The sequence below is a fragment of the Solea solea genome, chromosome 5, assembly GCF_958295425.1.
Source record: "Solea solea chromosome 5, fSolSol10.1, whole genome shotgun sequence".
Taxonomy (NCBI): domain Eukaryota; kingdom Metazoa; phylum Chordata; class Actinopteri; order Pleuronectiformes; family Soleidae; genus Solea; species Solea solea.
The window spans coordinates 15,575,831-15,589,814 of record NC_081138.1 but is presented as its reverse complement, the minus strand read 5'-3'; the positions used below and the strand labels follow the sequence as shown (position 1 = coordinate 15,589,814).

Here is a 13,984-nt window from a genome sequence, read left to right as displayed (position 1 = left end):
AGCAGACTGAAGGGTGAGAGAGTGTGCATACTGTACATATTGGAACGCACCCCTTTTGACAGTACTCGGTGTACAGACACGATTATATGGAAAAAAAAAATACACTGACATGGGCCATGGGGCATGCCTCAAAAAAAAAAAAAAAAAGGAGGCGACAATACAATTCGCGACTCTCGCTGGAGCAAAATGCATTTCTGATGAATAGGAAACGGTGCTAAAACTGAAACATGCTCTAATCAGTTGCTGAATAATGCAAGGTTGAATTATTTAACAACCTTCAGCGGCACAGAGCAACACCATTCAATATATAACTCAATACAATCCTTACAGTCTAATCAGTTCAAAAACAATCAACTTGTGTCTGATGTTGATTCTCGGAGTAAATACATGGTAATGCTGTTGCATGATTTGCAGCTGAGAAGCAACAGAATTTAATCTCACAGGAACAAGGGGGGGGAAAAAAAACGATCCTATGGATTATCACTGACTCATAGTGATCATGTCAGCCCATAAAAGGATGCACACGTCTATCATCTTGTGCACAATAGTCATACACAGGAATAGATGTGCTTCCAGGGGAGGCTCAATTTTAAGCAAACATTAAATACATACTTTTTTTTCATTTGTATTTTCAGTTGTGTCGCAATATGAATGCAGCAAGAAGGCCGTGTGAGCTTCATAAGAAACAGAATTGTGTTGGCATTGTATTGGGCACTTTACGCTTGGTGCATGTTTGCGCCAGAGTTTATATGCATCCAAAATAGTAAATCATCAACACTACGTGCTAGTGGAAGTGCTTTCAACAATGGCTGAGAAGTAAAACAGCACGGTCTGTGACCGCCTCATTTCACCCCCTGAGATTACGCTGCAGCCTCTGCCTACAAGCTGCTTAACATGTTTAAACTGCATAGAATCAGTCTATAGTTCACCCCAGTCAGACCTTTCCCTCAAGGGCACTAAAAGCAAAAACTATTAAACATCCTCTCACAAATCCTTTAACTGTCTTTTTTTTCCCAGTTTACTCCTGCTGTCTGCCCCTTCCTCATGTATTTCATATGTACTCAAATGATCCCTATCTCAGTCTTCATCGCACATTTGATGGTTTAGTTTGGCTTATAGTTCTACAGTGTGCTGTTTTTCCAATATTGTCTTTTCAATAATGTCCTTTATTCTGTGATTCTGTGGATTTCATGTTTTCCCAATCAGCCTTCAAGCCAATGTTGGTTATTTAGTGTCTGTATCTGGGTCCTGTTTTTAAGAAAATCTGTGGTTGTCCTTTCAGTGTCTGTAAGTGAACACAGCAAAAAAACTGCAATCACCAAAGAACAAAATCAGAAGTCAGTGTTGACCTTTTGTCTTTGGCATTAAAACTACAAATCAACTATGCTGTCACGCACAAGAGTTACTGTAACTCTGACAACTAACAATACAGAAGTCTTGCTCATGCATTTGTTTTCAGCTGGCCGGACATCTGTAATGATGTCTTCAACCAGACAGATGCCAGAGTCCTCAATTACCAAAAGGTGCTTAAATCACTGCGATAGCTTCCTGTGTTCCAACAGATAGACTTTAAAACCCTATTACTCTGCGGAGCACTAAATTACCTTAATGCATCTCTGATCTACGTTATTGAGTCCCTCAAGTGAACTGAAACAGGTTTACTCAGCGTCCTCGCAATCGTGACTGAGTCAGGTGAAGCTATACTTTTTTTTTCTTTTCTCAGTTGCTGTTGAAAAAAGTTTCCCCAAAACTCTCACTTCAGTTCAGTGCTGAAGTGATAAATACAGCAAGAACACATTTACTGGATAACAAGTACATTCATTATACACACTACAAGTCGAATTGAAATAAATGAAGTAAACACTGCACAGGAAAACTAGGAGAAATATTAATGAGAGTGTGCCGTATTTTTAATGTGCATTGAAGCACAATAACCACACTGAGCTGTGACTGAAGCATGTGCTCAGAGAATCCAATCAAAGTCCCAAGGCAGAGAGCCGTGCGATGAACTCAACCTGTTGCAATTCATTTTAAAGGCGCAGGTGTAAAATAAGTCGTATGTTGCACGTGTGAGGAAACACACTCAAAAGACACACGGTCTGAAAATAAACAACTACTTCAACAAACACTGTTAAATCAGCCACAGGGGTACCGTTGGCAAATATGTGATATTCTCAGTGAGAGAGATACTTAACAGATCAATATGAATTGCTTGCTCAGGAGGAGTGAGGTTGCTATTCACAACAAACAACTCCTTGCCTGTGCGCACGTATCAACAATCACCAGCCTTTTTTGCTTCCACATATGCATTAATATTTCCATTATATGTAAAAGCATGTTTGCATAAATATTTGTACACTTATCATAAATGCATGTGCAGGCATTTCTGGGCCGTGCACCATCTTTCCTATTTGCCCTTTTCCATGATTTCTTTGACCTTACAGTTCTGCATTTCCTTGCTTCCTCCTCCCTCTCCAGCTGGCATTAAACAAACTGTTCAGCTACATTTCCATTGACCATTGACCCCCCCCACCACCATTTTAGTCATTTTATGTTATGCCACCACGTCAGCTGTTCTGTCGCCAGTCTCAGACATCATTGGCATCTGGAGAATTGGGGTCTGTAATACGTGAACATCATCATTTATAGCCACATTGGGGCTGAGGGTGTGTTTTGGGGTGATTTCTGATGTCTTTTCCTTCTGCCTTGAAGGAAACATTAATGGAGAGGCTGTCTTGTGCGAAATAGCGGTGGACAAAGGTGTAATTAATAAAAGTGTCTGTCTGGTTTGATAATTTCATTCAAGCCCGGGAGCTGTTTAAACACAGGGAGCTTATTATTCAGCTCTTGAGCAGATTGTACCTTATTACTTCGCAAAAAATGATGGACTTGGGTGTGTCCACGAGAATGTTGGTTGTGTCTAAAACAACTTGTACTGTGGAAAAATACCATACAGTAAACACACTGTAATGAATTATTGTCAAAGAGAATTAGGCTTATTCAGTGTATATGACAATACTTAAAGTGTGATACTAAATACTTTCCTTTTGGTTAGTTTGAGTGTGAGTTTGTACGTTTACCGTTTCACACACACCACAAAATATCAAAATATGCAAAACATTGGGGACATTTTATGATATAAAAACACATTATACTTCAGCGTTTGCGGTACGTTATACATATTCATAAAGTTTAGTTATTCATTTTTTAAAACGCAAAGGACTGCATCTGTTTTTATAATAATAACAACCGGCCACTGGTGAATAATAGAAAAGGGATGTTTTTTAAACTGTAAAATTATGAATAAGGCTGACATCTTGCTACAGAGACCCGTTCCAACATTGCCTCTTAGTGTGTGTGTGCCATGTGTCGGCTGTACAATCTGAATAAAGATAAGTCACTCAGTCATTTACTCATCAAGAACAAAAACATCGGTGGTGAATATGGTAAATGCAGAGCTTCCAGGGGACCTTTTAATGCTTAATGCACAATTATCTTGTTGCTGCTTGCTTGCTATGTCTTTTTAAGTAGGCTGTCTAATGAGGATGTCCCATCTGTGCGATCACTGCAATTGTTTCGTTAGCTAATGTTTGTCAAACACTGAGAAAAACACCGTCTGCATCTGGACTGTGAACACACGTTCATTTTCTTCATGTGTGGAAGACAACTGTGGCCATAAAACGAAAATACGTATTACACGTCCCATCCATCCATCCATCCACTTTCTACCGCTTTATCCTCCACATGAGGGTCCCCGGGGAGCTGTTCTAATCTCAGCTGACATAGGGCGATAGGCTGGGTACACCCTGGACAGGTCGCCAAACAACCAGTCACTCTCATACTCACACCTACAGCAACTTGTTAATCACAACTATTAATCAAGTTGCCAGAGATCTCGATTGATGCTGTGCATTTACCGTTTAAACCACATGGATGTCGAACAGGAAAATGATAACTGTATCTACCTGAAAAGCAAAGTCAACAGTTTGGTGGATATTATAGAGCTGCAACTAACGATTATTTTCCTAATCGATTAATCTGTCGATTATTTTCACGATTAAAATATCAGAGAACCTTAAAAAACGTTGATATGACGTTCTCAAATGTCTCGTTTTGTCCACAAACCAGAATGATGAACCTTTAATGATTTCTTTGTTATCCAGAACAAAGAATACTTACATTTAAGAAATCCGAAATCTTGTTTTTATCATGAAAAAAAAGCTTCAAAAAACAATCGAGTAAGCTTCAATTACTCGATTATCAAAATAGTTGGCGATTAATTTAGTAATCAATTAATAATCCAGTTATCGTTTCAGCTCTAGAATCTTATAATACCAACTGTGAGTTGTCAGTTAAAGAAACCTTTTTGTGCTTGTATTATGTGCAACATATACAGCAGAGATGGTGATTTGTACCAGGTAGGTTCTGCCTGACGCTGCTTTTGTAACGTCCGTCATGATATGTAGCCTATTGATTTCCAGTCATGCTGGATTGAATTTATTTTTTCCCGGCAGTGTAACACATCAATACAAAGCACGCTGCCGCTGAAAGGGAAAGTGTGATGTCCGATTTATGGGAGGCAGAAGGTGATGCCATATTAACACATAAAGTGAGAAGGGAGATGCCAGGCCACTTGCCATTATTCTGTGCGTGCTATTCATAACACTACCATGTAAAACTTATTGTTTAAGTGAGTTGATTTTTTCCACAGTTGATTTGTCTGGATGGACCAGTATTTGAGGACCAGGTGCGAACACAAAAAACATTTACCATTAAACCAGGGCTAATGATGCATTTCTTAATTTGCCACTTAGATCAATAGATGTGGAAATGATGTTATTTCTGCTGCAAACCAAACAGAACATACATATTTATATCACTACCACATCCATATAGCTATTAAAGGGAATTGAACTTTAATGTGGTTGACCTGGGCTGTCGTGGAACCTCATGTACATATTCTGATTAAATACATTACTCTATTTTATGTCATGTTAATATTCAAAGTCTTATTTTATATATATCTATATATACATTTTTTTTTTTTCTTTTCTTTTCTAGTATATATCCTCTGGTAACTATGTATTACCTTGACATTTTTACTATTTCTACTGGAGCAACACTGCAAATTTCCCAAATTAAGGATAATCTTATCTTCTCTCGTGTCATAACAGTGCAACTAACAGCAGACTAAGCACTGCGCATTTTAATCCACCGTATATATAGATTGGTGTGATAAAATGTTAAATAAATACAGATATATGAAGCGTTTGGCAGCCAAACACTGCCGTAATGATTCCTATGTTTACCTGAGTAACACAAGCCAGAATTGATTAACTGGAACATGCTGACAGGCCGTAAATGTGTCACTTGAACGTGTGAGGCTGTTTACCTGGTCGAGGAGTTGATTGTAGAGTTCGTGACAGTTATCAAAAATGTATTTGTATGTGGAGTCCAGGCATGCTTTCACACAGTCTTTCACCACCATGCTGGCTCTCGGTGGACTCTGGAGCTCCTGCACCTGCACAGACATAAGTAAACACATATGACTATACATTCCCAGGTTTGAGTGCTCGTTCTCGGTCTTACAGAGTATGAAATCCTCCAAAAACTGTGACATGACGCGAGCAAACTGTATGTGCATGCGCAGTATATTGGACACTGATCATGCACTGTGGCTTCCGTGTATGAGCAGCAATGAAATACGTGCAGTACGGACGAGCACGGGCAGGACAGAGAGTGAAAGCTGTGGTAACCTAAAGTGACAGTTTTCATTCCTGTACTCACAGCTGCCATCTTAGTTATGCCTCAGTGCCCGAGCTGTACACCCCCCTTCCCCCTGAAACTACTGAATGGAGTCAACCTTTTCTTATAGAGGGAGACAGTCGGGGGGGGGGGGGGGATAGTAAGACAGAGCTGGAAGCATTTTTGAACATAGAGACTCACTGTAGTATGCATCATGCAGGCCATCTCATACTACACAAAAGCAACCTTAGTGCATCTGCCTGCAGTCAAGACATAAGCCAACAATGAATCACTTGTTTTTGAATGGCTTGTTGTGTTAAGAGAAACAGGTTTTCAATACATATGAGTCCGGATCGATTTGACCTATATGGGACGTGTCTAAAATCAATCCGGGCTCATTTCTGTAATTGAATGGAGGCAGATTTTATGGACAGTGCATTGAAGGTGTCACTCAGTCAATAGCATAGCATTTCTTTGATGAAAGGCAATGACTGGCACATACTTTAGAGGGACGGAAAGGTTACCGTGTGCGCTCCATCATGTTTTTTTTCTCTGTAATATTTCAATGTCCCTCAGATGGAATGCTCTCCTCCTGCCCCGCAAATTGTTCCCCACCTTTGCAACACTGCACACACACACACACATGCGCACAAGGTACCTTCATCCTGAAGAAGGTGATGCTAGTCAGCAGATCAACAGTGGACTTGAGATCTTGAAGTCGCTCTGGGTTCCCTGCAGGGAAATTATCCTGGAGAAAGAGGGTAGAGAGAGACATGTGAATAACATGGGGGGGGGTCAGGACATCATGTTGGAAACGGCCTTTAAACGTCACACAAACACACCCCTCCACCCCCGACTGTCACATCTGCCACAACATTGAAATTGATTACAGAGCAACGCCAGCAATCATAACAAAATGACTGTCTGTCTAATCGTTTAGTGGACAAGGGAGGTCTCCCCTGATGAAAACCTCTATTTCAGGGCCATGAAGTCATCAGGCAGAGCAGAACAGCGTGACGGGGAGCATATAAAGCCCTGACAGCCCTCGGGGAAAGGCATCACCGTCTTATACATTATCCTACTTCTCCTACTCTCTGTGCTCGGGAAAAGCCTTGTTTCTTTTCCCACCTGCTCTCAGTAAAGCACACCTGAGATGCAGGAAATAAAGTAAAATCTTCACCACAACCTGTTGGCGGGTCTGCTGGAGCCAATGGACAGGGTGCCATGGCAGGACCAACATATAGAGATGAACAACCATTCACACCTACAGTACAGGCTATGTATGCTGCATGTCTGTGGTCATGTGGGAAGAGACAAAAGGATTAAAAGGTGGCCTACATCCACAGAAGGTCTATGGGTAGGTCTCCAAGACGTGAGGAGCAACTTACACCAGAGTTCCTTCAAACTATACTGTAAGAGTTGGTGCTGTTTTGAAGACAAATAAATTATTTATTTGATTTGTCCTCGGTTAGCATTCTGTGAAGTGATAGAGGATTGACAGCATTATTTGACGAGTCAATAATGCTCTGCAAATTCTTTGCAAATTCATTTCAATACACGACTATTGCAACAGCGCGTTGGTGGATTCTACTTCTATCAGCAGATGTCAAGACGTTTCAACAAGTTCACTGGAGTCAAAATGGGCTCCACTGAATCGCTCAGAGAAAAGCAGGAAAAGGAACACACTCGTCTGGCACTCGCAGTTTTTATTTCAGTTTGCCAAACTTGTAAAAGACTTTCCTTTGGGTTACTTTTTAAGACATCCTCCAAAGTCTAGAGGTCAATCCAAATGCTCCATCATCCAAACTGACAAAAGCCGACAGTGTGAAAAGAAGGTTACTTTGCATCATCGTTCAGAGTATCCTTGTCATGTTTAAACCTTATAAGCAACTATTTTTCTCGTCTTGTCTTTCAGATTGCTGTTTCAGTTTTCTATGGTCTGTCTGCCACTGACTTTGTCTGCCCACTGAATCAGAAGAACTCCGTCTCAACGTATACAGTACACGCCACTACCTGCCCTGCAAACCGAGGCTTTAAATTAGGATTTGTTACTGACCAGTTTGAACCTTTATTGTGCATCAATGTCCGACATGTTGAATTAAGCTTAACAACTATACAACAGTCCTTTCAAAGTGTTTATAAAACACAAAGGGAAAAGACAAAAAAAGGAACAAGAGTGATGAAAAAAAACCATTAACAGCATTAATGAGCACAAGGTCCCTCTGAATACATGATGACAGCACAGTCAGACCTGCAGCTATTTCAAGAGAAGTAACTGGTTCAGTTTAGATTTATAAGAATAAGAGTGTCTTTCATTCTTGGATAGAATGTGATTTGTTTTACACTTCACCAAACAGTTGATCAGCTTATGTGGTCCAAGTAAAATAATCTCAGTTTTGCTCGAGTTGAGCTGAAGACAGTTGTGTGTCCAGAATTGAATATCTTGCAGGCAGCTATGGGTGCCTGTTGGTTTGTAGGCTCTGATAAATTCCATATGCACCACATTGCATGAACACCACTATGTTTAAATATTTAACACCCAGGGTGATATTTCGTCATGTGATGGAACACAGAATGGACAACTGGTTGTACCTGTGTACTATGCTCAATGTAGGGAAAACAACAAAGTTGCAGGTCAAGGCAACAGGGGAGCGAATGCACATAATTGTGTGCCATAAATCAGTAACACATTAGACCTTTAACTGCCGGGAACACAATGCATATGAATTTGTGTCCATCAGAATTGGACGGGGTAAGCTCTACAGTAAGAGTTTTCTTCCTGCAGAAAGAAGATAATCAGTCCTGTTATAGTTGACAGAGGCTGGGTGTATGTTCCGGCAGTAAACCTTTGGAAATTACCTCCAGAGACATTTTGCTTATGCGATGCTTTATCAGCTTGTGCGGCTGATTCTGATACAGTCCGGCTGTACAGAGGTAACGTATGGAACAGCTATTACACTCTGGCGGCCCCGTCAGTGGGTGAGTCTGCACAATCTCCTGTAATTTAAGCAACAAACCAAGCGGTTGCACTAAGTAACCTTTGCTAAAGGTTTAACGGGATTCGGTGGACTTGCATTTTAGAAGACTAGCATACAACACCCTAGGGTGCTTAATGAACAAATCTCAGAGATCCCAACCTGAACACCGTAGCTATCCAAGGTGTTGCTGTGTTGCCCGAGGCTATTAGAATAAAGTTTTTTGGGGGGGAAGAAACACATATTTAGCACTCTTTTTTACGAAAAGCAAACTCAATCTCCCTCAGAATCCCATTATAGTGAAGCAATATATATAAGTTATATAGAAGATATAGATTATATAGAAGCAGAGTAACCCAATCTGAATCTTATTACTGTCCAAGAGTGGCAGGCTGTGTCTCTAGGACAGGTTCAGTGTGTGTGTGCATATGTGTGTAAGAACCACTAGCCTGTGGCAGGCTTGACAAGAGAGCAGCAGGGCAGCGCTTGGCAGGTGAAGCCAATGTGATATTCTGTGACCAGTCTCAGTGAATGTGTTACAGTCAGACAAGCAAGGCTGTCTGAAAAGTGAACCTCTCTCTCCTTCTCTATCACCCAGCCACTGAGTTTCTCCACTCTCTTCCTCTTTGTCCAAACCCCATGCTCCTCCCTGCTTGTTTCACACACCCCTCACTTCGAATCCGCTTTATTCTCATTAAATGCAACTTCATTACGTGTCTCCCTCAAGTCACAATTTACTTGCTGTCTCTTAACTCGCCCTCTCTCTTTTATTTTGTTTCCTCTTGTACACTGTAAAAAATGTCCCTAGATTTTACAGTGAAAAACTGTCAAACCAAGACTTAAAAAGAGTTTATTGCAGCTTTTGTAACAGTGAAATAGCATAAATATATATAGTTGCCGAAACAGTAATTTTTGTATATTTTTTCCTGTAAAAATTACATTAATTAATTAGTTAAATAATTGCACCGTATTAATTACAGAAATATCCCAAACCTGTGTCTTTTGCCGGTTTTTTTTTTTGTAAAAAATTAATTTTCTTACTGTTAAACTTGTTAAACCATTGTGTTAATTACGTAAAAAAAAAACCATAAGAGCCAAAACTCCTGGCAACCACAGCTGCCAGTTTTTACCGTAAAAAATAAGGTTGTTAAATAAAGTAGTATTTTATGTTAATAAACGCTGTTTTATTTCATGGAAAATCCTTTACTTACAGTATTTTCATTGTTACTTTCAATTAAAAACAATGTTATTTATATGGAAGAATATGGAAAAACCTCCAACCTTTATACCGTAAAATCAGCAGTACTCATATCCTTTTACCACAATGTAAGAAAAAGTTCTACCGTATTTATTACGGTAGAATTCTGGCAACCACAGCTGCCAGTTTTTTACCATAAAAATAACAGGGTTTTTTTTTTACAGTGTAGGCAGACAGCAGGATCAGCTGCTGTCAGGGTGTGTGTGTGTGTGTGGCCTCACACAGTGAGCGGTGGCAATCGCACACTGAACCACACGTTGAATTTTGTGTGACATTAGAGGGTCATCTTACAGTTGGCTGTGGAATGCCACAGGCTTGAACTGAGCTAGAAGTGTGATGATGTGTGAGTCTTTGGCTGCTCAGGTGCAAATACGCATGTGTGAGTCAGGGGATGTTTGGCACAGTAGCAGTGTGGCACTGTCTTTTCCAGGTTTTTGATATCTCTTAACCACTTTAACACTGAGCATATCGCAGATGACACGTTTGCACAAGCGCACTCTGCATTACCGTAATTACGCGGCAGTTTTCGCTATGGGAAAAATTCCAACGGTTTCTGAAAGCTGAGAAGTTGCATGTCAAAGCTCACATGTACTTATCACAGTAATTTTACTTGCACTGTTTTAGGAAGCAGGCGATTCAGAGTCGGGAGGAAAAACGGCTGTACGTAACAAATGTTATTTTAAATATTTTATACTGTTCAAATTTCACATTTAACATGCAAAACCTGGTGTTCATGTACAACTACAGTGTTTTTTTTAAATTAATCTTTTTTTGTTCAAGTTGTTAAAACAGTATTTTAACTGCCAGATATTGAAAGTGATTGTGGAAAAATGGGCAAAAGCTGACATTTTGAGGGTAAAAGGACCTTTTCCAGGATAAACACAGAACAAGTCCTCAGGGACCAAATTCTAGTCATACTAAGACAGAACCTCATTTTTGAGGAACTGGTTAAGTTAAGCTAAGATTTAGATCAGGTTATGGTTAGGCATTAACTGGTAATGGTTAAGGGGAAACTTGTTCAATGTCCACAGCTCTTAGAGTGCGTGTGTGTGTGTGTGTGTGTGTGTGTGTGCTTGTGTGAGAGTCGGTGGTGGTGTGTGGGGCCTAACAGGATTACCCTCCTCTGGGATTCTTCTGGATGATTATGTACTGTATGTCAGGATTTCAATCTGCCAGAGTAAAATACAGCGGCACCATCTGTGGCCTGAGAGTAACAGATGTCTGGGAACCAAGGCTGACTTTCTTGTCACTTGATTCCAGTTTCTTTGCTCCCACCATTTCTGGGGATGTTCAATCTCTTCGGCACCTTTTGTCACGTATGTTTAGCAAGCGAATGTGATGCTGATTGTTCATATAGACCGATTCACATTTCATCAGGGGATTAAAAAGGTTGGTTTGCCAAAATCATGTCAATCAATCAAAAACATAAAATAGATTTTGGTTGCCTGTAGCTATACAGTTGAGTTAAATAAACCTGTGTGCATGCATGTAGGTATTACATGATTTTTTTTTGCCATATAAGATGCTATTGCAACTTAGTCAACATCAAATCAATAAATATATATCTTTTTATATATAGAAATGTGAACCTGTAGAGCTTAGTTTCCACTGTGTCTAATATCCTACATCTATGAACCACTGGGGCAATTGCTGGACATTCAAGACAGGGTTTATTTATTAGACCACGTCAGTATTTCATCAGACACCCGTGGTCCCATGCACCAGAGGCTGATTATTGATATTTTTTATGGCTAAAAGTCTTCTAAAAGCTACAAAACTGCTCAGAGAGTGAAGGAAAACATTTTTCAGCATGAGTCACATTACTCATGTCTTTTTTTTATAAAAAAAAAAAAAAATTAAAATTAAACAGGCGGGCACATCTGTCTCAGAGTGGCTGCATTTTTCCTCTGTGACTTTACTAAATGACAATGACTTCACACATGGCTTCTTTAGAAACAAACAGTAATCCACTGCATTTTGTTTTGTTTCTGTTGAGCAACAATTCCCAGAATGACGTTGGTCTTTGTCTCTCATTTTCTGCACCAACCTGTTATAGGTTTTTCCTCATAACAGCCTAAAACGCTCACCTCTTCCAAGCCATATATTTAGTGCAAATACTGAACAGCGACATGAACAGCACATGTGACATTACCAAATGTCCTTCTTTGAGACATGAGCGCACATATAATTACATTTACCTCTTAATAGTTCTTAATAGTTCTTAATAGTTCTTCTAGTGGACCATCTTTTACAGTACATGTGGCAGTAATGTTTGCCCTGTGTGAGATTTACACCGGGGGAAAGCATGCATGCGATACACAGTGAACTGCATCCAAGATAAAGGAAGGATCCACTCGATAAACACATTTAGAGGGCAACAGAGACATATTTGACATTAACAGCCACGTGTAAATGAATTGCTGTTCCACACCAGATGTAGAAAGCACAGAGTGTGCAGTAAACAAAGTTGAATCAACCTAGAGGCCTCTATTATATCCACCAGATGGCAGGAGGCCGAAATGGCCACACCTCTCTAAACGAACAGCTACTTGCATTTTCAATGATAAAAGGAAAATTTGTACAAATGGGACCCCATGAAATCCACATCGGATGTCACAGGAAAGTGTCAAAAGGTTCCTCTTTTGAAGCGACAGCGGTCGCACACACGCATGTACATGACTTCTTCGAGTAAAAGTGCAATACATACCCGGTATTTGGAGAGATCGATCCTCAGTGAGTTGTGCAGCTGATCCAGTAACTTGACAAATTTCTCCCTCTGTCAGGAAAAATAAATCCATCACTCAGAGTGTCACCACACCCACAGTACTGTAACCAAGAGAATCATAACACTGCGTGGACCATGGCATTGATTCATTTTCACTTCCTGGAACTACATTTTTGTGATTTACAAAATCATCTACACTGCCAGACTCGGCTTTCTGCCTGGAAATATTACTTGATGCCTAACAACATTAGCTTATAAGTTCAATCAAAGAAGTGCTGAGATTTCGTACATGTGTTACATATACAAGACTGTAGATCCACCTTTTTATTAAGCGGTCTATACAGTGCTGTGTAAAAGTAAAGTTGATTTGAATATAAATAGAAAATACAGGAACAATAACAGACCTCCCTTACACCTGAACAATAGCATGCCACTGGTTCTCTTAAACCTGTTAATGTCAAAATTGCTGCTGTAATAACCATTCAAAAGTTGAGGGAGTGAATATGTTCTTACTCCAAAGTTAGAGGCAGCAAACCGGTCAGAAGCAGAGGCAGTGGTTGTGGTGGTGGTGGTCGTGTGGGCAAAGTAGGCATTGATATTAGCAAGCAGGTTGCTCATCACTGCTGGCACACCAGGACACATGTACTTGGCGGACAGACATGAGAAGTGCCTGCGGAGGAAAGTAAACAGCGGCATGAGGAACAGTGTTGCAGCGGGAGTGAATCATCTCTTCACCCTCACAAATACAATAACACATACAATATGAGACTCTGCATCAGTAGACGGAATTATAAAACAATCGATATGCCCAAAAGAAAATAACAAAAATAAACACACTGTCGGAAAATAACTTTTGCTTCCAGTGTGCAGTTTAGCATGAAAATGTCTATGTCTAGCCACCCACAGCGCAACAAAAAATTAGAACACTAAAAAAGAACAGTGTACTTTAATGTACCAAGCAACCATTCATCTACTAGGCAGCATATACAAATTAATGATACAAAGTTACAAAGTAATAGATGAAATAAGAGAATTTGATCAATCAAGCTTTCCTCTGGCGGCTGAGGATAAAAACATACCCAAAAAGCAGTGAAGATAGATGCAATTTTTGACTCTGTATCATTAAACTCAGCGGTTTCTTCCATTCTTTAACAAAGACCACTGGGACAAAAAAAAAGTATGTGCACTTTCCAATAAATGTGATTTTCACTGAGGTCAATCTTTCTAACTCCCTCAATGAGAGACGCATATGCATCACCACCTCAGATTTCACATGAGCTT

The 13,984-nt window shown here is 40.0% G+C and overlaps 1 protein-coding gene across 3 annotated transcripts in view; it reads right to left on the bottom strand.

The window, feature by feature from the left end:
• The window catches only part of LOC131459334 (protein unc-13 homolog C-like), a 90,975-nt gene that overhangs the window by 36,327 nt on the left and 40,664 nt on the right, over window positions 1-13,984 (bottom strand). For all 3 annotated transcript variants that reach the window (XM_058629041.1, XM_058629042.1, XM_058629044.1), the window contains 4 exons: window positions 13,217-13,373; window positions 12,686-12,754; window positions 6,404-6,493; window positions 5,393-5,521 (listed from right to left, as the gene is read on the bottom strand). In XM_058629041.1, the coding sequence (XP_058485024.1) occupies window positions 5,393-5,521; window positions 6,404-6,493; window positions 12,686-12,754; window positions 13,217-13,373 (445 nt within the window). The remainder of the gene's footprint in view (window positions 1-5,392; window positions 5,522-6,403; window positions 6,494-12,685; window positions 12,755-13,216; window positions 13,374-13,984) is intronic.